Raw genomic sequence first — 25,568 nt, forward strand, 5'->3', positions numbered from 1 at the left:
TGCACAAATACCAATAGTTAAAGCATCATTGATGCAATATCTTTGTTCAAAATTTTTAAATCTTACATTTCCAAACTATTTGAAATGTAAAAACCAAAGAAATAAGACCACTCAGGACAAAAAAAGGACTAACATCACATTATCTGGTTACATTCCTTCTACTAGATTCTAAAAGTTGTGGCCAACATTAAAAAACTATAATAATTTCAAATTACATGGTTTTCAGGTTTTTTTTTCCTTTGGAAAGTGAGGCAATTGTAACTTAAAGGTAACAAAACATAGGGAGAAAATTCTCTCTGTCTTCCTTCACCAATATTGTCTTGGAAAATTTAGCTTCTTTTTTAAAGGAAAAACATTGAGAGGCATGTGGTAGGTAACATTTGTTAGACAAGTTTCAGTCAGAAATCTAGAGATGTTGATAGCATTCAGGGAGAGAATTTGGGAATGTGTTACCCTTAAGCAGTAGCTGAGAATTTCTCAGCATGCCAATCTGCTCCTAGGGAAACATAATTTGAAAACAAGAGCTGGGCTCACTTCCCCCAAGTGAGTCTTCTAGCTTTCAGTAGATTTCACAGTTTCAAAAAATAAGGAGACTCGCAGCAACAATAGGAGCTATTTGAAATAATCAAGAATGATTTACTACTATAGCAATTTATCACCTTAAAACAAACAAAACAAAACAAAAACTTACCACCACCATTCTTCTGACATAGGTAAGGGAATCTCCACACATTTCCTAAACCTACAGAAAATCCAACTTGTGCCAGAATGTATTGGAGCTTACTGTTCCAAGCTGGTCTTTCATCTTCCACTTCAGATTCTTCAATATCTCTATCTTTCTCTTCTTGGACATCAACAATTAGTTCACTCTTCTTAAAAGCCTCATCGGCTGAGTCTTCATTAGAAAGAAGGTCTTTGACAGACTCAGTAATCTCATTGTTCAATTCTCTTTTCACCACCTTGCTATTCTTAGGCATTGGAAAGTATGGAAAATATTCTTCTTAAAGACTTCCTTAAGTCCAAAAAAAAACTTCTTTAAAAATTACTAACTATGAAGACTGACTGAAGGAAGTTATCAAATAAATCCCTGATCCAAGGTGATAAAGTCTTAAGGCTCCTGGATCATATCTTAGAATTCTGTATATACCTGTAAAATAAATTGAAATATGATAATCATGAAAAGTACTAACCATATTTCTATTTCATCCTTTCTATCTTGTTTTTATGATAAAATCTTTTTCTATAGAATATTTGTCTGGTTGCTTGCTTTTTTTTTCAGTATTGGAGTTTGAACTTGAGACCATTCACCAGGCGAATGGGTGCTACAAGCACAGCCCTTTCTTTTTTAGTTAATTCTTAAGTAGCAGGTCCAGGAGCAGCCTGGATTGCAAATCCTCCTGATTATATCCCCCATACCTAGGATGACAGATATGCCACAATTCCCAACTTTTTGTTCAGAGAGAGTAACCCTAACATTTTTGGTTGGTATGATCTTGACCATACTACTGATCTTTACCTCCTGAGAAGCTGGGATTATAGGTGTGAGTCAGCAAATGTAGCCTCTACAGAGCTTAAACCATGGTTGTCTGAGTCTTACAGATGTTGATACTTTCTAGACTGTAAAAATTATTAAGTATATGTAAATTTCACACATTGTCTCTTAGCTAAGTTTCTCCTTGTCAAAATACTTAACGAATATTGTGTTAATTAGTAATCAAACATGTATGACTAAGGTAGGCACCACTGGCTCACAGCTTAACCCTAGCTACTCAGGAGGCTGAGAGCTAACGATCATGATTGGAGCCAGCCCAAGCAGAAAAGTCCCTATGAGACTCTCATTTCCAATAAACTACTCAAAAAAGAAAAAAAAAGCTGGAAGTAGTGCTGTGGCTCAAGTGTTAGAAGACTAAGCTTGAGCACCAACAGGCTCAAGGACAGTGTCCAGTCAACGAGCTCAACCCCCAGGATGGGGGAAAAATGTGACTATATCTTACTTCTAGTTTCCTTCTTGATTAAATATATCATTCTCATAGTGCTCTTATTTTATCTCTTTTACAAATCAACTTCAGCCAAACCTAGAAATTTATCTTATACCTAGCATCTTCAATTCATGTAGTCTTATTTCTCATCCCCTTACTTGTGATGGGATTACAATCATTACTGAAACATATAGTACCCATGCTTAAGGAACTTATACCTAATAGAAATAGAGAAAAAGTATATATTAACTAATTATACAATATTGTGGAATTCAAATGATTGAACATCATTGGAATAGGAATATTCTTAGATCATTAATAACTATCGTAAAAATTAATGGAAAGTATGTAATCTTTATTTTTCTTACCCAATTAGTTTATATTCCAATTTTAAAACACACAGGAAAATAATTCTCACTTGTAAAAGAGCTGCTAAGTCTTTTGGAGCTGGGCTGGGGTGGGAACTCAGAGGAAGAAGTTACATGATCCTGAACTCCAGCCATAAACGAGGGAAAACAAAAACCTTATTATCAAAAGATTTATGTTAGACATAGAGATGAACATTAATTTCAGTGAGATATGGTTTACAATTCATACAAGGCATCCTGGGAAAATACAAATTAATGTAAACCTCTTTGTGTCTTCTGACTAATTTTTTTTGAAGGTGCTCTATCAGATATGTATATAGCTATTCTATTGCTTTCAGATCTTTTTCCTTCCAATATTTATCTTGATGAATGAGATTTGCTCTTGTAAGCTACAATTGAGTCTTGATTTCTAATCTCACTTGCAATTCTCTGTTTTGATTGGAGAGTTAAAAGAATTTAGCACTAATATTGAAAGATAACATAATATTTCCCTTCACTTTGATGATTTTGTGGTGTTCATCATTTTTCCTATTCTTGTTGGCTATTCTTTCTCCCTCCCCCCCCCAGCCATAGGGTTTGAACTCTGGGCCTGGTACTATCCCTGAGCTCTTCAGCTCAAGGCAAGCACTCTACCACTTGAGCCCTAGTGCCGGTTTTCTGGTGGTTAATTGGAGGTAAGAGTCTTGGGGACTTTCCTGTCTGGTCTGGCTTTGAACCGTGGTCCTCAGATCTCAGCCTCCTGAGTAGCTAAGATTACAGGCATGAGTTACCAGTGCCCCACCTTCATTGGCTATTCTGCTCTTCTAATTAAGTTTACTTTCACTCATTTGTGAAATCTAGATCTAAAAGACCTATGAATTCACAGACATATATAAAATGTATATATGCAAATATGCACATAGTACATGATTATAACTACACAACTGTTTAGGGAAGTAAGGTATAGGGGAATAGGAAATAGAAGGAAGAAAGATGAAAAATATCTACTTGCAGTGTATGAGTCTATGTATGAGGATTCCACAGGGGATAGGTGTTAAAAAATAGGAGTACAAGGGAATAGGAAAATAGTGAGCCATAGAGGAATTATTTTGATTTAAATATATAATACACACATTACTGAAATATTATAATGGATCCTATTGGTGTTATTTTTTAAGTGATAGGAAAGTAAAACATACTCTACTGGGAAGTAGGTACCACAGATGCAAATGGGGGACACTATGGATGGTGTGCTTTTAAGGCATATATGAACAGATGAAATGTTCTGGGAAGAGAATAGTGGATGGGAGAGGGAGATTGATTGGGTTCAATTGTATGCTTGAGTGGAAGTGCCAAAATGAAAGCTCCTTTGTACAAATAAGTATCCCAATAAAAATACTAATTAAAGTTTTAAAGTAACATAATAAAATGAGACATTATAATGGTAGTAACAACATTAAAATGGAAATAAAAGTGTTAAAATGTCCTATTTCATACAGGTCATAGATACTATTTAAATATGGAACTCATGATATATAAGAGGATAATGACCTCAACTTCTTCATGCTTTCATATCATCTTTCTTACTCATTATAATGGGATCTCATAGGAATTATAGTTCTTGAGAGAAGTTACTGCAAAACATTTAAGTTCAGAGTTTTATTTGCTTAGATTTTAGAGAAAGACGGAATTCAGATTTTAGCTCTGTCATCTATGCCTTTAGATGTTGGCCAAATTATTTAATGATACCTTGTTAAATAAAATGTATAACAATAAAATGTATAACATGCTCCACTAATTAGAAAGTCCTTGAAGAGACACCAGCCCATTTATAAAGGACAAAATGCATCTTCTTTTAATCCTAGGATGGTATATTTATTCTGGTTGGACTATATTACAACTGGTGTATATTAGCCTAGAGATAATATACAGAGAGTTCTTAATCAAGAATCGTTGCTGTTTTAGTTTTTTTATTTGCTTTGATTTAACTGAGGATTGAACCAGAGCCTCACAATTCTAAGTGATCAAACACTTAAGCTAATTCTCTAGCTGAGGTGTGTGTGTGTGTGTGTGTGTGTGTGTGTGTGTGTGTGTGTGTGTGTGTGTGTGTATAACACTACTCTTTTTTATCACTTATCTACTGCAAAATGCCAAGAGATTTTAAAGCCTTTAGCTTTAAATAAAAGAAGTTGTATTTGTTGATGATACTTTGATTCAGCCATATAAAGCTATGTACAGGTTATCAGTTTTGATGGCCACAACTAGGAGTCACCAGTCGACTCCAGTGAGAGTGGATGGTATGAAATTGTTTAGCTCTCCTTTGATCAGCAGACAGGCTAATTAGCCACAGCACTTTGGTTCTCAAAGATCACGTATCTCCAAAATACTAGTTCCATGTTGTTTTTACAGATTTCCAAATGTAGACCCAAAAGATTCATCCCAAAGCAAAAAATTCTACTAAAGCCCAAGTCATAACTAGTAATGTCTCACTGGTCAAACAAACAAACAAACAAACAAAAAACCATAAGAACAAAAAACAGAAACAAGAACTCACAGCCAAATACAGATTGATTCAAGAAGAGAGCTAAATCCTTCTTTTTGATGGAAGGAATAACAAACAGTCTTATTCAAAGAATACGGGTACAGGGAAGATAAGAACACAGTCACCATCTTTGCAATTGTTCTCCCACATTTGTTTAACTAAATCACCCTCTCCAGAATTTGACACGTAAAAGCCTGATACACAAAAAAGATTTTTAAAAGTTGGCATCTCACTGGGTCCCATTACAGGAACCATGGCTACGCTGTGGTCACAACTCTAGCCACGGGTTTGGTTTCTAGTCTTCAGAACTATTTTCATTCTTGCCCTTTTCCATTTCATTGCCAAGCACCTATTTCTTTGAGTCCTTGTAGCTCTGCCATTTTTTTTCTACTTAACCAGGATCAGCTTCTACAAGTTGCAAGTAAAAACCCAAAAGGATGCATTATTAATGTAAAACTATTTTATCTTTCACTCATGTAAGAACATAAATACATAAAGGTGTTTGAAATTTTACTACTTAAATTTAAACTTAGTTACATTTTCATATATATATATATATATATTACTATAGAGCTTCTTTGTAGTATTTTAAACTAAAATAAAGGTTTGTTTTTTTTTTAATCAACATCACATTTTTTTGGTTGATGGTGGTGGTGTTGGAGCTTGAACTCTGAGCCTGGAGGCTGTCCATGAGCTCTTCAGCTCAAGGCTAGAGCTTTGCCGCTTGAGCCACAGCACCACTTCTAGTTTTCTAGTGGTTAATTGGAGAAAAGAGTCTCATGGACTTTCTTGCCCAGGCTGGCTTTAAACTGAGATCCTCAGATCTCAGCCTCTGAGTAGCTATGATTATAGGTAGCTAGCATTACAGTAGCTAGGGTCTATTGGATCACCAACACTTAAAATTTTGAGTCTAACATTCTATGAACTTGTTATATCTTTTTGCTTGTGTTTTCTTCAATTTTTCTCGAAAATATTACAAATACTTCAGTGTCTGTCTCTAGACTATCTTTTGTTTAAATTTACCCTTAATTAGTTTACATTCCTAATGATTATTTTTCTTTAGTTTAGATTTTTTTCCTTCATATTACAATTGCCTTGTGCTAATCTATAGGACAAACCTAATCTTTTTATTTTGTTTTGTTTATTTTGCCAGTCCTGGGGCTTGAACCCAGGGCCTGAACAGCATCACTGAGCTTCTTTTACTCAAGGCTAGCACTCTACCACTTGAGACACAGAGACATTTCCGACTTTTTCTGTTTATGTGGTACTGAGGAATTGAACCCAGGGCTTCACAGATGGTTGGCAAGCACTCTACCATTAAGCCATATTCCCAGCTCCAAAACTGATCTTAATAGTCAATTGATGTCTTACAATGATTTCAAGTAAAATTTTGTCTTTTTTTTATAATATGGCTCAGAGCATCTACTTAACACCGCCATGTTTCTATGAAATACAATTTCAGTTACTCTAGACTAAAATTTTATTTCTAGTTCGGTGGAATTTTTACTTTTTGAATTATGAGTTAAGTGGTGAATTCTGACCCATAATTTTCTGCCTTTCCTTTAGACAATCATATCAACCCTTAATAAGTTAGTGTAGAATATTACATTGACTGTTTTATATTTAAAAATCAAACTTTTATTTATATGACAAACGATTGGTCATGGTGGTTTATATATTTAATGTATCATTAACCTGATAATATTTTACAATGAAACAAAGACCTTCATGGAAATGCAGGTCTGTAATCTTTTTCCTTTCATTTTTCTTCTTTATTTTTTATGGCGTCATAAAGCAGCTTTAAGATGATCTTTCTTTCATTTTCTGAAAGACTATTGTAGGATTTGTTTATGTCTTTAATAAATGTTTGCAAACATTCATCAATAAATCCATCTGGGCCTGGATTTTTCTTCTAGTTTTTTTTTTAAATCAAAAATTCAGTTTCTCAACTGATACACAATCATTTAAATTACCACCTTCTTGGGTGAGTTTTAGTAATTACTACTTTCTGGTGTGAGTTATAGTAAGTTAATTCAAAGGCATTCATTCACATCATCTAAATTGTCAATTTTATTATTTTAAAGTAATTTCTGATATTCTAGGGCTGTTGTTTTTCTTAAACAAATGGACTCTATCCCATCTCGATGATTACAATAGTCTTTTCTCTGGTTTCAGCCACACTAATAGTTCTACATGCAAGGACTATCCCAGTACTTTGGGCAAATCTTGCTCCATCTCTCAAAACTTATTAATTACAAAATTACTATGACAATTTCTCTGAAATTACATTGAACTGTATTTTGCAAAATACTACTAACAAAATACCCCAGACTAGTGCACACAGGCACAGCCACAGACTCACCTGCATGGACCATTTAGCTTTTGCCCCAAACTTTCAGTTTTATAATAAAGCGCTGGACCACAAATACATTTAAATGAGTAAACTTAAAATTTGAAAAATTTACCTTTTATTGTAGAAAGTTTTCTTGAAATATGAATAGTGGAAAAGAAGCCAATTAGGCAGGATAAACTGATAAACCAAAACTTGCCATACAAAGAAATGAGGGCCAGGGGCTACAGCAGAATGAAGAAATAAGAAGGACAGAAGAATGAGGAAATAAGAATGATAAATCTTTAGCAGTAATTCTTTGGCACCACAGCCTTTCAGGCAACCAAAAGCAAGCCACTAATCAGAGAGCTATCTTCAAGAATCCAATTCTATTTAACCCCAAACCAAGCATTTCGTCTAGGAAGATGGGCTGCAACCTTGTCTTTGTGTGTGCCCACTTTCTCTGCCATACTTACTGTCTAACAAACGTTTCTATCAGCCCTATTGTGTTTGCATCTTGCGTGACTTCCTCTCTTGCCACATTCAAGAACTGAGGTCAACTTAGACACCTGCTACATTGGCCAGGAAATCTTTGACTTGGACTCATCAAAAGTTTACAAACACTGTCCACAGTTAATTATTATTTTTATAATTCCTATGCATAAGACGGAGATCAAAGACTATCTGGATTAAAAGCAAAATGTTAAAGCATGTTGAGATATTTGGGAAAGACTGGTAAAACATGCTACTTGCCTTTGAGTTACAGAATAATTACCAAAGGAAAAAGATAAGAAATTTTGTAAAAGTTGAAATAATGATCTTGACAAATATGAAATAATTTGTCATTGTAGAACTTAGATTTTCTTCTGCAAATTATATCCCTCTTTCCAAAAATGTATTGAATTAAACTAAAAAGACAAGCATCATATGTATCTGAAAAATAGGGAGAAAACTTGTTTATATATCTTGCTTTTTTAGTGGCTCTAGAGTGTGAGCTCTTGGACATGTGCATCTAAGCAAGTTTTCTAATGTGGAACTGCACACACTCTAGCTCTTTTCTGCTATCTTTGGCTTTCAGCTAGTCTCCAGTATTTGCCTGAGGGTAATCCAGATCCTATTACCTAAGACTCTGGCAGCTCTAAGACTTCCTCTAAAGCTGAGGTCCTAAGGGCATACCACCCTACCCACCCTACTGATTTAAGATCCCACTACCTTTCTGCCAAACTGGCTCAAATCATGATCCTTAAGACCTAGACTTCCCATTTAGCTGGGCCTTGGGCTGGCTGGAAGAGAAGACTTATTTACCACAAATAGTACAAAATTACTATTGACAGATCATTACAGACATGTTTTAGGAAAACAGCTGAAGATGGAACAAGATGGAAAAGACCGGCTAAAATGCTTTCTCCTGTGGCAAATCTTTGCCACTTGCTCTCTTTCTATGCCATACTTCTTTTTCCAATGAGCTTTGTATTTATGTATGTATGTATGTGTATGTATACATAATTAGAAACTTATAGATAATTAGAAGTTCCACAAAATTAATCTATTGGCTCTCAAAGATTCAATGAAGAACCCAAAATGCCCAAATGATTATCGTAAACTCTATAGCATTGCTCAGACAATAGAATAAATTCATTCTGTGGAGCTAGTACTACCCAGATAACCAAAGTGGATAAAGACACAACAAAAGAAAATTACATATTAATATTTCAGGTGAATATAAACGTAAAATTATTTCATAAACTATTTTTAAAAATTGAATTTAAAATCGCACCCTGATAACCCATAAACCAGAATGGACTCTAACATAAAGCAAAGCTGCAATTTAGTCTGTACCGACTATTAACTTGTGATCAGTCAGAAAGGTTCTGGGAGAAAGCTTAGTACTATAGAGTCACTGAGTAAGGAAACTTGATAAGCAAATGACTAATGAAAATTATTTTAAGCCCTTTAGAAATACTTAATTTCATTCAACCACTGAAATTACAACTTGTTTTTAGCAATTTAAAATTTTAGTTACATGCTTTGGCTCTAGTTAGTTCATATATCTGAAAATAGCAAAGCTAAATTAAAAAACAACAACTTCCTTCCTTCTTTTCAAGATTACAGTTTACCACAAAAACAATTGTAAAATGTATGAGGCATGATCATAATTTGAGGAATTGCTTATAAATTAAATAAACAAAAATATAAAAAATGAATTTAGTTAAGTACAAAAATAATTGTATGCCATGATCAAATGAGGTCTATTTTTCATATGCAAAATTAGTATTCCAAAATCTCTGTGTAGGAAAATAATATAGCTATATATAGAAAAAAATGGTAAGATTGAAAATTCATTAATTTTTAAAAACAGTAAAAAATCAAGACTAGAAGGGAACTTTTTCAACTTGATAAACAGGATCTATAAAAAATGTAATTGATACCATATTTACTGAATATTTCTTTGGATCAGAAACATGCCAAATGTCTCTTTGTCTTGTTATTCAAATATAATCCTCCTGTTCTTGTTCAGACTGGATATTGACCATGAAAACCACAATCTTGCCAACATCCATAGTACAACTGTATGATACTGAACAGCATGAAGTGTAAAATAACTCTTATCCCTTTATGCCTTGTGTGTGGGTATAATTATATATTATACACATATACAATATGTGTATATGTATGTATATATGTAATATATAATATGTGTATTATATATACATATATATAGGTGTAAGACTGGACTCAAACACCATATTTAATGCTTGCTTTGACTAATTGGCTGGCACTCTTTGATCTGAGCCATGCTTCCTATCCCTCTAATAAAACTTATAATTATCAGTAAGTCATCAAAACTCCCACAGAATATTTTTGTACATATATATGTATAACATATACAACCATTTATGTATAATCCTGTATCTTGATTTTTCACTTTTGATCTCATTATACTAGATTCATTTTTTGTTTTAAACAACTGAATTAGGACATACCACACATGACTGTCATTCCAGGTATATAGTATTATGATGTTACAACCCATAGCTTTACATGTCCTGTATTCACACATTTGTAGAATAATTTCCCAGAAGTGGAACTGTTTGGCCAAAGGTATGAGCTTCTATACTTTTGATAGATATTGTCAAATAGGTGTTTAAATAGATCCAATCTGCATACTATAAGCAATGTATAAAAGCAACCATTTCCTTTTACCCTCTCCAGTACAATCTGATAGGTGAAATAGTACCCTGTCAGCATTCCACTAAAAGAACACAATCAAAGGATACTTAAGACCTTAATCAAAAGGAATCAAAGTGACCTTGAAACTAAAGGCATATTTATCAAATGGCTCTGAGCATCTAAAACTACCCTGTGTCTTTATATAATCTTAAGGTCAATACTTAAGCAGATACTTTTGTCAAAAAATCCTAGGCACCATTAGAAAAGTAATATCCTAATTATGACTAAATCTAAAGACTCTGCCATGTAACCTTGAGTCTTTCTTGCATCAGACTCTTCATGTGGATTTTTGTTAACAATGCTATCTGCTCAGAAATCATTGCAGAAAGTACTCTGCATGGGAATATATTAATATGTACAATTATGCATATATATGTAGTAGTAAAGACTTCATATCCTCATGGATAGTTGAAAGCAAATTAAGAAGCAAAAGAAAAAATGAAATTTCTGACAAATAGGTCTCTTTCAGTTCTGCCATTCTAAGTGAAAAAAAAAAGTTGTTTGGATGATAATCCCAAAGTTTAAAAGGAAATAAAATTCTTACTATTCATACACAAGTTTCCTTTTATGACATATTTTCTTATATGTACAAGTTAAAATCTGAACTACTAGCAGTGTAAATTGGTGATTCTCAGGATTTAAGTGTTAGTAACAAATAGGCTTACGTTGGTATCTGAAGTCGCTGAATGATCCAAATTTGACATTTTCTTTTTCTTGTTAATTAATTGGGTAGCAAAGTGTTTATCTTCTAGATATACAAATATCTGTAATTCCATTTAATGCTACAGCTTAACTTAGATATATGGTAATTATAAAAATAATTCTTGAATCAAGAATATTATGTGCATCAAGTTAAGCTTACTAATAAGTCGTAAGGGAATATCTTCCCTTCAAAATTATATTAATTCTTTTTCCCCAAATAAAGAATGCATTGAAAGTCAGTAGATTCATTTTTTTAATTTAATGGGATAGTATAAAAATCCTATTATGGTCAAATCCAACCAGAAATTGAGAAGTGAAAAAAAAAAAGTTTTCCCTCACCACTCAGCTCTCTTTTGGAAAAAGAGAAATACACATTCTCTTCAAAGAAATCTCTGTTCACCCTCAAGTATTTACTAAGTACCTAGAAGCACTTGGAGGGAAAAACATTAAGGAGCATTAACTCTTGAATATATATATATTTTTTTCAAGAGTTAATGTATATGAGACGGTGAATGAGGCGTTGGGTTGTGCTTTATTCCTCAGTAGTACAGGAAGCAACGGAACATGGACAGACATAGCATAGTTGTTTCATCACTGGGGACAAGGAGCCCAGAAGCCGCGCGGAAAGCAAGCCTGCCACCATTCCTACCTGTCTAAGGCCGCTGAAGCTGTCAGGAACAGTGCAAACTAAGCCTGGGTCTACCTTTAGGACCCTGAAGGGAAGACCACCTGAAATGATTACGGTCGATTTGCATAAGCACCCAAACACTGCCTACGTCACCACGCCGAGTCCAGACTCCGCCCAGTCTTACTCCAGCGGTGCCCAGAGAAGATGAAGGATGGAGAGCGAGAGCCAGACCTTGGAGAGCCCAACCCTGGGAGGCTCCGCTCTCTTACCCGGCGCCTCAAAAAGCTCCTTCTCGGCTGAGCAGCCAAGAAATGCCGTCCCGTGGGGTGACCCCCTTTGCGTGGCCTCGATCATTTCGAGGCATCCATATCTAAGCACCCGGTGCGCACATTGAAGAGGAAAAGGCTTTCTCTCGAAGCTAGCTGCGCTGTCGCCAGCACCGTTTTCTCCCCGGGTTACGCACAGACCAGCCGAGTGAATAAATGCTAGTAACGACCTGGGTTTTCCACTTCCTTCCCATCTGCTCTTAGAAATCCCAGCGACCCCTCCCTCCCCACCTCTAATCCCCCCCTCCCCGCCTCTCACTGGTACCCCCCCCCCAAAATCCAAGATGCGCAGAAACAAGACTAGCCCTGCGGTCTGCCACAGCCACGTGCACGGTGCGCCCGGCGCGGAAAGAAAGGTTACCTGCCTGCCAGGAGAGCACCACCGGCGGCCAGACGGAATCGGGGTCGCTGGAGATCACCCGGCCTTTGACAGCGCCTCCTGCGGGTTGCCGAAGAACCACGGAGGGAGGAGGGGCCCGGCCCGGATCCCCCCACCCACCCCGGCCCCAGCGCCCACCCGCCCTTGGGGAAAGGCTTGATTCACCTGAGCCGACACCCTGCGCCCTGAACCCCCCACCCCCACATCCCACCCCGCGACTCCCCTCTCGGACTCGGCAGCATCGAAACCCCACCTTCAGTCCAAACTTGTCTTGGAAACCACCAGCTGGTCTCCCGGGGATGCTACTGGCAATTTCCACGACGGGGAGGGAGGGAGGGAGGGAGGGAGGAAGGAAGGATGGCGGCACGTTTCTACTCACGTGCTTCTCCCTAAAAGAGACACCTTGGGCTCCCCCACTTCCCGACGAACCCCGATTTGCGGCGGCGCAGGATGTGGTGAGGCGTGAGGAGGGTTGCCTAGCAGAGCGCAGCTTCTCCCTTCCAGATTTACTGAGCCCCCTTCCCTTCTCCCACCCCGGGACACACGCACCGCCTGACTCCTGCTGGGAATCCAGAGAATGGATTCTGACTCCGGGGGTGACTCATGGCGGGCCCCACCCTACCCCGCCACTGCGTTTTCCTTACCCTTCGCTGTGTTTGCACCCAGTACCTTGGGGCTGATGCCTCGTCCCGGCTAAAGCTGCTGCGGTCGGGAGGCTCCAAGTGACAGTGATCGAGGCGGCCAGAGAGCCTAGCTAGGGGTGAGGAAGGGGGTCTCCAAGCGCGGACCCTACGGGCTGGGTTGAGAGGGGGTCGCGCCCGGCGCTGCAGGCTGAGCTCCGGGGAGACTGACGAGCGCCGGTGTGGTCGGCCTGGGAGACCGGCGCGAGCTGCGGGCGCGCTGCGCGCTGGCTGGTGGAGAGTGTCTGACAGAGAAGGGTGTGACGGAGACACCCACGTGCCCCGCCCGCTCGCCAGCCCGCCCGGGCTGCGGCCGCCGCCGCCAGGCTGCAGGGGTGGGGGAGGAGGAGCAGGAGAGGCTGTGGGCGGCGGCGGGGCGCGGAGCACCCCCAACACCCGCTCGATGCAGAGGCCACTGCGGCGGCCCGCTGCGTGCTCTCTGCGCACCACGGGGCTGGGTCCCAGGAATGCAGGATGGACCTGGGGAAACCCGATCCAAGGCCAAAACAAAATAACCACCAGCACCACCACCACCACCCCCCATCCCCGACCTCGTCGAACCTGCTCCCTTGCAAGGATGGGCACTACTTGGCTGCCCTCTGTCTTTGTCTGGATGAAGAAAACAAAAGGAATGGTCCTTCTAGCCCATCCTCTAGTTATTCAACTAGTCTGTAGCTGGACTAGAAAGGGGGGATCAGAGCTTTCGCCCCCACCTCCCAGACCAGCTATTCACATACCCTAACAACAACAACAACGACAACAACAACAACAACAGGCCTCCTGGCCATTGCTTCTCCATCAAGCAATGACCTGAGAGCATTCAGGACTCCTGGGCAGGTTATGAAAGTGGAAGTGGTTCCAACCTGGGGTTGATGCCCTCTCTGTGCAACTCTTGCAAGGGAGCTCACTACCAAGCCAAGGCTACTTGATTGCTTATAATTAAGCCACGTGGAGAAGTCTTAAAATGCTCATCTCTGGACGCAAAGCTTAGTCTGCTTTTGGAAATGCCTGAACCATGCCCTTAAACAAGGCATATGTCCTAAGGATTCAATATACGGCCTCTGAAAATGTCAAAATGTGAAAGAAGCAAAAGAAACCCAGAGCACTGGACCAAAAGCATGCTGAGTTACTTAGCAAAGTACATTTTGTCTCACTTCTGTATGATTAATGTTATCATTAGAAAAGACCTCTGTGCACTTCTAGGCTTTCCAACAATCTCATAGTGTTAAACGGTTTCTAGCCAATTAAGGTTGAATTAAATAATAAGGTCACTGCACACGGGTTTTTGTACAGTGAGAAATCTCCAGGAAATAAATCACAAGACCTAAATTTCAGGTCAGAACATTACTACTAATCCTTTTACAGCAGCCAAGACTGACTTTCTTTCTTTCCTTCCTTCTTTCTTCCAGCCTTCTCTTTCTTTCTTTCTTCCTTTCTTCCTTTCTTCCTTCCTTCCTTCCTTCCTTCCTTCCTTCCTTCCTTCCTTCCTTCCTTCCTTTCTTCCTTTCTTCCTTCCTTCCTTCCTTCCTTCCTTTCTTTCTTTCTTTCTTTCTTCCTTTCTTTCTTTCTTTCTTTCTTTCTTTCTTTCTTTCTTTCTTTCTTTCTTTCTTTCTTTCTTTCTTTCTCTCTGTCTTTTTGTCTTTCTGTCTGTCTTCTATCTGTCTTTCTGTCTTTCTCCTCAGCCTTTCTTCAAATACTCTCTTCAAAAGTTAAAATTATCTAGGACAAGCAGAAAAGGTCGAAACCTACATATGACTATATAAGATGATGTTAAGTGAAATGAACCCCAAGATAGGGACACAAGTGTTTTTTTCTTTCTTGTTATTGTTTTAAACATATTTATAATATACTATATGATTTTTTTGTTTGTTTCTTTGGTATGTTCTTCCCCCACCATATAACCCCTGTTTTCTTTATATTTGTGTTCTTTGTATTTGTATCTTGTATATACATTTTTCTAATTTGGGGAGGGGAAGGGAAATAACAAAGTGCTTAAATGAGGATACAGATTGACCCATTGTAACAATGAGATGTACAAGACACTATGTTGAAAACAAACTTCACAACTTCTGGAGCCTGGCTGGAGGAGTTGGGGAGGTTGGGAGGGAAGGGATGGTAGGGGAAAAATAAAGGAGAAGGTAAAAATACATAACAATGCAGTAACAATGCATAACAAAGCAGCACATGGGAAATATACTCATTACCTTATTCACATAACTGTAACCCCTCTGTACAGTATTTTTACAATAAAACATATATTAAAAAGTTAAAATTATATATATGTATGTATATATATGGAGAGAGCAAGAAAGATAAAGAGAAAAAGAAAGAGAAAGAGAGAGAGAAAGAGAGAGAGAGGAAAGGAAGGAGGGAGGGAGGGAAAAGTAGAATTGAAGCCCTGTGCCAGAGGCTCAGGCCTGTAATCCTAGCTACTGAGGAGGCTGAGACCTGAGGATCACGGTTCAAAGCCAGCCTGGGCAGGAAAATCCGTGAGACTCTTGTCTCCAATAAATCACAAGAAAATTGGAAGTGGCGGGGACAATGCCCAAGCCCCCAGGACCGACAAAAAAAAAAAAAAAAAGAATTAGAATTGAGCCCTGGACTCCCTCCTCTGCCACGGGTAGGTCATGCACACAGGAAAAAATAAAAGGATCTACAATCAACCTTCTTATGGAATATCTTATGTAATTTGCTTTTACCTCACAGACCAGGCAAATATTTATGTTGATATACATCATTGTATAATATGAACAGTATCAATAGTAGCTAAAAAGAATTTAAGAGAAGATGTGGCTATGCTCACCATAATCAAGATTTGGTCCTCTGTAGCAAATGAAGTTATCTGCAGGTTTCCCTGAACGCTTTACAGCAGTAGTTTTTTTTTTTTTTTTTTTTTTTTTTTATCAAATTGAGGTGTGATGTCTATCTTAAATATATGTACTTATCTTAAAATAGTTGTAGTGATGCATGCCCGCCTTAATGACTATACTTGATGCCACTGAAGAGTTGGAGAAAGCAATGGTTAAATTGAGCTTTGCACTCAGTGTTTGGGATTTTATAATATTTAATCTTCTCAACAACTTAAGGTAGTTTATCTTAATTTAGAGGTTAGAGGCATGATACATAGAAAACAATCAAAAGTCATGATCTGACTTAGTGATGGCACAGTTTAAACTCAGATCTACTGGCCTCAGACCATGTTTTTAAAATAATATTCCATCAGCTTTTATGTATTTAAAGATGTTTAGTGATAGGAATGATTTTTTTTTTTTTTTTTTTTTTTGGTCAGTCATGGAGCTTGAACTCTGGGCCTGGGTTCTGTCCCTCAGCTCTTCAGCTCAAGGCTAGCGCTCTACCACTTGAGCCACAGCACCACTTCCAGTTTTCTGAGTGGTTTATGGGAGATAAGAATCTCATGGACTTTCCTGCTTGATTTTGCTTTGAACAATGATCCTCAGATCTCAGCCTCCTGAGTAGCCAGGATTATAGGTGTGAGCCACTAGCACCCACAGAATAAAAGATTTTTAATAAGTGCTAGGTCCCTTTGTAAACAAGAAGTAGAGATAGAGAGATAACATCTGATCACCTCAGCAAAAAGAGACTGACAATTCCACCTAAAAGTTAAATGCCTCTATTAAAAAAACAATGACAATAAAGATTCTTTAAATATTTAATGTTCAATGTGCTCATGTCTTTTAGGCTAAGAATTATTGAATACCTTCTCTATCAATATAACTACATGGTTCTGGGGTAGTGAAGGGGAGATAACAACAGATCTTAGAAGAAAATTTCAAGCCCTGAGTAAGAGGAGATGAGCTTTTATTAGCCAACACTGAATACATGGAAAAAGCAAAAACAAAAACAAAGAAAAGGCCAGGCGCTGGTGGCTCACGCCTGTAATCTTAGCTATTCAGGAGGCTGAGATGTGAGGATTTCGGTTCAAAGCCAGCCCGGGCAGGAAAGTCTGTGAGACTCTTATCTCCAATAAACCACTAGAAAACCGGAAGTGGCCCTGTGACTCAAGCAGTAGAGTGCTCACCTTGAGCTGAAGAGCTTAGGGACAGCGCCCAAGCCCAGAGTTCAAGCCCCACGACCGACCAAAAAAAAAGAAAGAAAAAGAAAAAGAAAAGAAAAAGCCATGCATATTTGCAATGTATGTACAATGATTTATATACATTATTTCTTATTTTTATTAATATTTGTGAGGCTTTTATATCCCTTTGAGATAAGGAAAGTTACTTGTCAAACAGAAAACTGAGACAATTTGCCCAACGTCCAAGGTCACACAGAAAGAAGTGTCACTAAATGCCTGTCCCTACTAAATTCTTTCTTGCATTTGATACTAACATTGAAGCAATTAGTTATTATTTATATTTGTTTGCAAAAATATTTTGATGAAATACAGATGCAAGTGAAAACTGCATTCTCTTAGACTGGAGCAGGGAAATATTCTAATCCACCAAGTTTTCCTACCTAGGTATTTCACTAACCAAACTGCAATGCTAAACAAAATAAAGTGGAAATAAGTTGACATAATGAAATTGTATTGATTTATTTTGCTATACAGTTGTCTGTGGGGTATATTGTGTAAGGTCTGTCCCCAGCCACCCAGGTCCTATACAGATACCTCCCTACTTCCTGGCTAAGTTTCTGCCCAGTATTTGTGTTACCTAGGTAACTCCTATCTGACCATAGGCAGGTCTCAGGCCCTGAGGTCACATCCAGATCAAATGTGCTACATCTCTTTTTGTTCCTGGCCAAGATAAGTCCTGGGGGGAGGAACCCCTTTGCATCCATGCCTCTCCACCATGCAAGGTTGTTTGTTTATTTGTTTGTTTTTGTGGGTTGTGGGGTTTGAACTCTGGGCCTAGGCGCTGTCCTTCAGTTCTTCAGTTCAAGGCACACGATCTACCACTTGAGCCATAGCACCACTCCACCATGCAAGGTGGGGCAGCAGTTTGATAAATACACGTCTTTTCTTGCCTGAATAGCATGTGGTGTTCTCTTTATCAGCTACCTAATAAAACCAACCCACATAATATACTTTACATGGGGTGTCGTGATTCCAATGAGGCTTTTGAGTTGGAAATGTTAGAATTTCCCGACTACCCCTTTCTGAGAACTGGACTGCTTAGAGATACCATGTGAGACTTTCCATCAGTACCTTTGCTGGCCTTCACATCCATGTCCATACCATTTCACTACTCTGGTGAGTGGAACTACTCTCTATGGGTTCTCTGTTGCTCAGTCTCTGTACAGACTCGGTGCCATACCATAGAGCTCCTGTAGCCTTTAGCTGAAAGGCTGGTGACCTCTAGAGCTGAGGACGCTTGGTTTTGGGGGTTGGCCATTTCTCTCTGGAGTGCTCTGGAGGAAGTCGGGATGCTGCTTCTGCCTGGTCAGCTCTCCTTCACTCACCAGACTGACTCTCCTGCACTTTTAATGGGGAGCTGTGTGTCAAGTCCAAGCCAGGAAACTCCTTTGAAGTGCCTGCTGCGCTCCCTGGAAATCCAGAGCACCTAATTTTTTTTTTTTTAGTTTTATTTTATTTTATTTGAGAACATACTGTACAGAGGGGCTACAATTACATGGGCAGGATAATGCATACATTTCTTACCAAGCATTGCAGCCTCCTCCTTTGTTTACCCTTCACCTCCCTTCCCAGCCTCCCCCCTCCCCCCACCCAATTATACCCCCCTCCCCCCACCCAATTATACCCCCCTCCCCCCCCCACACACCGACATTGTAAAGTTGGTTTTGACATGACATTTTGTACTTCTCATTGTTGCAACAGGTCCACCTGAATCCTTAAACGACTTGTTTGTCCCCATCTCCTCCACATGTTATACTGACATCAAATATAGTGAAAGCGGGGGTTACACTGTGGGGGAGAGACATACAAAGCAACAAAGAAATAATCTTATAAATGCGTTAGAAACACATGCATGAAAGAAACGAAAACATTAAAATACATATTTAAGGGTTCATTTTCCTAACATCACATTATCTGACCTTTTCCGCTTGACTCATACCTATACTAGATATTGCAAATAAGGGAAACCATGGGACCTATGCTTCTTTGGGCCTGGCTTACTTCACTTAATATAATTTTTTCCAAACCTTTCCATTTCCTAACAAATGGGGAAATGTCATTCTTTCTGATGGAGGCATAGAATTCCATTGTGTATATATACCACATTTTCTTGATCCATTCATCTACTGAGGGGCATCTGGGTTGGTTCCATATCTTAGCTATGGTAAATAATGCTGCAATAAACATAGTTGTGCTGGTAGCTTTAGTGTGGTCTTGTTTGTAAACATTTGGGTAAATGCCCAAAAGTGGGATCAGAGCACCTAATTTTTATGCCATTCTCAGAAGTAGACAGTTTTTGCCATGGTACATTGTCAGAAGTCTATTTACTTTCAGGCTCTCTTTGCTGTCTCTCTGCCAAGCATGTCCAACCCTCCCTTTCTCTCCCTTTTTCTCTTTTCTGCAACCTTTTGGCTTGTGCCCTGAAGAGTGCTACACAGGCAGGGTCCCAAGGACCACTCTCTAGGATCCCTCTCCAAAGCTAGCCACTCTATGGTTGAAAATTCAGTTTCTACATGTTCAGGTTTTCTTTGTCTGTCCGCTGTCTCGCTAAACCCTTCACCTCTGCCTCCCAGTCATCTCCTCTAGAAAGGTGTCTTTCCTTGTCTTATAGTTCAATCTCTTTCTCTGTCTTTCCTTAAAAGCACTCACACTCTGTGAGAGGGTGCACCTTCCTTCTGCTGCTTGTCTGCTTGCTTCCTTACTCAATAAAGCTCCACCAAGTTTTCTTAACATCATGACTTTTTCAGAAATTTGCCATTTTGAATTCGCCATCTTGGCCACATGGTGAGTTAAGGGTTTGGCCTCATTTGATCTTACCCTTCCACCAAGCTTACTACTCCTCCACCCATTTATTCTAATTTACCTTTTTTCACAGACTGTGGAAACTGAAGCCTGACCATCTTATATGCTTTGTTAGCAAAGAGGTCTAAACATTTTTTGTCAAAATTTGGGGTTTTGAGGTTTTTTGTTTGTTTGTTTGTTTGGTGTTGCTTTTTCTAGCAGTGACCACATGGTTCTAAAATATTGGGCAAAACAATCTTGTCTTACTGCTGGAATTCCAAGAGTCTATGGCCATTATTCATTTTTGCACACTGTAAAAGTTAATGTGCATAGTGCTTTGTGTGTGTGTGTGTGTGTGTGTGTGTGTGTGTGTGTGTACACACGTGCCTATTTGTGTATGTCTGTGTCTGTGCAAACTTGTTATGTGGCATTGTGATCAAGTTATTTGGCTTAAATGGCCTGAGATTCTTGAAGTTTGTTCACTTTGGAATTGTTTGTTCACTACTGCTAGACAGTAGTCCAGATTCAGCCAATATCTTCCAACCTGGCCTCACTCCTGCCTAGACCATCCTGACTCCCTCCACCATGGTATACGAAAACTGGACTCCTGCTTAACCTGGAAAAAGCTAGCTATGTTGTTATGCTAGTGAAACAAATATAGGCCAAGAGAGCCTCTTGTGAACTTTGGTTTACTTAAGCACCGGTAGGGTCACCAGAAATCAATACTATATCTGTGCTAAAACTCTCATCAGATCTACTGGAAGTGGCACTATAACTCAAAAGTGCTAGCCTCAAGCAGAAGTGCTCAGGGACAATGTTTGGGGCTTGAGTTCAAACCTCCGTGGATACCAACTGGAATGAGCCATCCAAGCAAGAGCACCTAGATTCAGCCAGTCTGGAGAACAAAGGACATAGAAAGGAGATGATGTCACATCAGCCACTTTGTGCTTACCCTTTCAAAATTAACCAGAGTCGGGAGGTCAATAGAAGTAAGAAGCCTGCCCATCTAATGGCCACCTGTCTACCTTTAACTGAACAGGAACTTACATTCTTGCCTTTGTTAGCTGGTGTTCTCCACTACCTAGTCGCCAGATGTCAGAAGTAGCTAGGGACATTTCTACCAACTCCAGAACAGCCTGGAATGCAGGAGGTAAGAACTAGGCATAAGTCATCCAAATTTTAATTTGCTGCCCAAACCCCTTCCTCTTCCCATTTATTTGCTCTCCAGTACTTTTTTTGCCCAGCCCCTCAATGCTTCAGAAGACATCTTCCAGACATCAAGGACTACCACCAAGGGACAGCTGCTGCCCCCTGCCTTCTCCCTGGGGGACCACATCTCAGCCTTTTACCCCTAATGTCGAAGCTGGTAGTACATAGCCAGAGAGAATCTTTGCCTTTTTTCATAATTATCAAAAGGCTGGAATGTAAGGTCTGTCCCAGGCCATTCAGACTCTATGCAGACATATTCTTACCTCTGATATCCTTTAGTTCAGGTAGAACTTGTGGGATAAAGTACAGCCAAGTGTTGTTCTTTGTAGTGAAAATTCAAAATAAAATAAACTAAGCAAAAAGAACAAGGGGTAGAGCACTAGCCCTAAGCAAAAAACGTCAGGGACATAGATTGCCATGAATTCCAGTTCCAGGTATAAAATAAAGATGAAAAATTATACTAAGAGTTGGTTCTTTGTGAGTGGCTAATAGATAAATATTTTACATTTTACTGATCAAGACAAGAAAGGCCAAAAGACATATTATTTAAAAGTATATATGTCTATAAATGTAATATGTGATCTATACTATCTAATTATACTATTATAACTGCATGATTTGTACTATTTTGTACAAAATTTTAGTTTAGTGGTATAAAATAGCATAAAATAAATTTATTGAACATTTTAGAAAGCACATAAAATGAACTAAAAAGAAAGTAATTTCTGAAAGGCATGCTTTCCTGGGAAAAGGAAGTTAAAGAGATCAATAGAAAAACAATGAATTAACAATAAAACCCCTCGTTCTTGTATCAGTTCCCCAGGTGAATAATCAATAGTCTGCTTTATGAAATATAGGTGAGAGTAGAATCAGAATGTAACTCAGGAATCAGGAAAATGTCAGGATAATCATAAGAAAACAAGTATAAAGAAAACACGAAATCAGAAGTCACTTTGATTTGTGTATATACATAAGAATCCTATAAAATACAAAAAGTTACATCTATCTATCTATACAGAGAGAAAGACTATTATCTCATGGTAAAGTAGGATGAATCCACCAAAGGAAAAAATATATACATTTACTTTAATTTTTCTTAAAACTATATGCTTGTCTTGGAGTAGAACTAACATTTGTTCTATCTAGACTTCATTTCTCACACACTCCAGGTAAAATCTGTTGAAAACTGAACTCTCTTGATACCCTGGAACTTGATCAAAGGAGCTTTTTTAAGTTTCACTCTGTACAAACTCATAGTTTTAAATTTATTCAGTGAGCATATATCATTTCTGTATTCAAATAACAATTTTAGAGGCAAAAAATCATAATACCCAAAGAATCTGAATATGAAAAATGTGAAAGAATGAAATTATTCAGAGAAGCAGAGTAAAGGTGGCTTACATGCTCCATGCAAGATGCCATAGAACATTCTTATTTGTTCTGCCTCTGGGAATACATGCCATAAATAATGTTTTAAAAATGTGATTTTTACATAAAAGAAATTTTGAAGTAAGGAGTAACTTAAGAACTTAATGACTTATCATGATGAGAACATTGCAGCAGGGTCTGCATATCTGCATCAACATAGTGACAGATTGTGTTAGTATTTTTACTTGCCAAAGTCATTTAGGTTTTATCTACTAAGTGAAGAAACATTAGCATATTTTACCTTGTCTTGGATGCTTTACTATCTCAGTCAATTAACTTAAGAAACTGATTTTATGGCTTTGACATTTGTCAATTCAATTTACACATCTTCTACTCATAGAGACATTAGATATCCTAGTTACTTGGGTGTATATAGCTTAAAGCTCATCATCTGTCATGGGTGTAGGAAGAGCCAGGCATGGTGATGAGCTTCTATAATCCAATGCTTGACAAGGACAGGAAGGAAAATATCTTCAGTGCTCTGAGGCCAAACTGGGCTATATGGTGAGTCTCTGTGAGGAAGGAAAGGAGGAAAGAAGGGAGGGAAGGAGGAAGAAAGGAAGGAAGGGGAAAGGATGGAATGAACATTGGAAAAGAAATCAAAGAAACTAGGAAGTATAAAAAGAAAAAAGAAAATGATATAGGAAGAACAGAATACAGGTATATAGTTGTTCCTTGCTGTATCATCAGTTTGCCATCACTGTTGCAAAATCCTTGGGGAGGACCAAATTCTTAGCATGTCCTTCCAGTGTATCTCCTCAATGAATTAACTTCCTCTGACTAGGCCTCCCTTAAAGATCCCACCATCTCCCAACAGTACCATAGGCCAAGAAGCAGGCTTTCTTATGAACCTTTGGGGCACGCCACCCAAGGTACTTGTACTTGTACTTGCTACCCAAAAAAGATTGGTTCCAACATCCTCAGGGATAATGAAATGCAGTGAGGTTCCAGTCCCTAATGCAAAGAAAATTATATTACCATATCACACCTTAATCTCCAAATACTTGGTAGATTCCATCACTAGATTCCATCTTTAGGTAACTTGCAGAAGTTATCTAATGAGTTCTTTAGAAAATAATGTCAAAGGCTGGGAATATGGCTTAGTGTAAGAGTGTTGGCCTAGCATGCATGAAGCCCTGGGTTTGATTCCTCAGCACCACATAAACAGAAAAAGCGGGAAGTGGAACTGTGGCTCAAATTGTAGAGTGCTAGACTTGAACAAAAGAAACTCGGGGAGGGCTGGGAAGGTGGCTCAGTGGTAGAGTGCTTGCCTTGCGTGCATGAGGCCCTGGGTTCGATTCCTCAGCACCACACAAGCAGAAAAATCTGGAAGTGGCGCTGTGGCTTAAATGGTAGAGCACTAGCCTTCAGCTGAAGAGCTGAGGGACAGTGCCCAGGCCCCGAGTTCAGGCCCCAAGACAGCCAAAAAACAAAAAGACAACAACAAAAAACAGAACAACAACAACAACAACAACAACAACAAAAAACCGGGACAGTGCTCAGACCCTGAGTTCAAGCTCCAGGACTCGCAAAAAAAAAAAAAAAAAAAAAAAAGAAAAGAAAAAACGAGGGCGAGGAGCCCAAGATGACTGCAGCAGTGTGTCGGAGTGTGAAGGGCTTGGTTGCTATCATAACCGGAGGAGCCTCTGGTCTTGGCCTGGCCATGGCCGAGCGATGGGTGAAACAGGGGCCACTGCTGTGCTTCTGGACGTGTCCGACTCGGATGGTGAGGTCCAGGCCAAGAAGTTAGGAAAGGGCTGCATGCTCGCCCCAGCCGATGTAACCTCTGAGAAGGGCTTTCAAGCAGCCCTGAATCTAGCCAAAGAAAAGTTTGGCCGTGTAGATGTGGCGGTCAACGGTGCAAGTATTGCAGTGGCCATTAAGACATACAATGCAAAGAAGAACGTGGCCCATGCTTTGGAGGACTTCCAGCGAGTTCTCAATGTGAATCTCGTAGGCCCCTTCAATGTGATCCGCTCGGCTGCTAGTGAGATGGGCCAGAATGAAGCAGACCAAGGAGGCGAACGTGGGGTTATCATCAACACTGCCAGTGTGGCTGCCTTTGAGGTTGGACAAGCTACATATTCTGCATCCAAGCGGGGCATAGTGAGCATGACACTGCCCAGTGCTCGGGATCTGGCTCCTGTTGGCATCCGAGTTATGGCCATTGCTCCAGGTTTGTTTGGCACCCCGCTGCTGGCCACTCTGCCAGAGAAGGTGCGCGACTTCTTGGGCAGCCAAGTACGCTTTCCCAGCCGACCTGGGGACCCTGCTGAGTATGCTCATCTGGTACAGACCATAATCCAGAACCCGTCCCTCAATGGAGAGGTCATCCGACTGGATGGGGCTATTCCCATGCAGCCAAGAAGGGAGCAGGAAGGGAAAAGGAAAACAGAGGCTTCCACCTTCCCCTGAAGTTCTATACAGCTTGGAAGAAGCCTGATAACCGTTTAATAATAAATTCTTTTTCACATAAGAAAAATAAAAAGTCTGTGTGTGCTGTGTGCTTAGTATGCATTTTTTTTCTAAATATTTTCTATCCGTGGTTATTTGGATCTATGAATACCGAAGGCTAACTGCATTCTGTATACATCTTGGGATTGTGCAGGCTCTGGTTGCATAAAAACTTTGAGAACAAAGGTCAGATTATATTTTGTACAAAGTATACTATAATAGTTTTTATTAGGGTGTAAGGAGAATCTTTACAATATGTAAGGTATATTAAATAGGTAGGTTTCATTAGGTAGCCATGAAGAGAATACCAAGTACTATTCAGGTAGAGAGGCATGGCCAAAAGGGGAGACCCACTCCCAGACCAGGAATTATCCAGGCCAGGGACAGGAAGAGGTGTGGCCAGGTAGGGACAAGGTGTGGCTACATTGGATCTGGATGAACCCTCCTTTATTCAAATGGG

General features: G+C 39.3%; 1 protein-coding gene and 1 pseudogene across 3 annotated transcripts in view; one reads left to right on the top strand and one right to left on the bottom strand.

Annotated features, from left to right (window-relative positions):
• Positions 1 to 13,333, bottom strand: part of Slc6a15 (solute carrier family 6 member 15) — a 36,504-nt gene extending 23,171 nt beyond the window's left edge. The window contains exons 1-2 of one of the 3 annotated variants that reach the window (XM_069989362.1): positions 13,108 to 13,333; positions 692 to 1,147 (exon numbers count right to left, since the gene is read on the bottom strand). In XM_069989362.1, coding sequence (XP_069845463.1) covers positions 692 to 977 — 286 coding nt within the window. In that variant the 5' untranslated portion in view covers positions 978 to 1,147; positions 13,108 to 13,333. Of the gene's footprint in view, positions 1 to 691; positions 1,148 to 12,716; positions 12,781 to 12,842; positions 12,858 to 13,107 lie in introns of those variants that run through there. The other 2 variants (XM_069989366.1, XM_069989364.1) reach the window with 2 other exon arrangements.
• Positions 13,334 to 24,239: 10,906 nt separating this feature from the next.
• LOC138838406 (3-hydroxyacyl-CoA dehydrogenase type-2 pseudogene) lies at positions 24,240 to 25,069 on the top strand (annotated as a pseudogene).
• The last annotated feature ends 499 nt before the right edge of the window (positions 25,070 to 25,568 follow it).

This window comes from Dipodomys merriami, unplaced genomic scaffold (genome assembly GCF_024711535.1).
Source record: "Dipodomys merriami isolate MVZ:Mamm:240054 unplaced genomic scaffold, mDipMer1.0.p SCAF_10, whole genome shotgun sequence".
In the NCBI taxonomy this organism is placed as follows: domain Eukaryota; kingdom Metazoa; phylum Chordata; class Mammalia; order Rodentia; family Heteromyidae; genus Dipodomys; species Dipodomys merriami.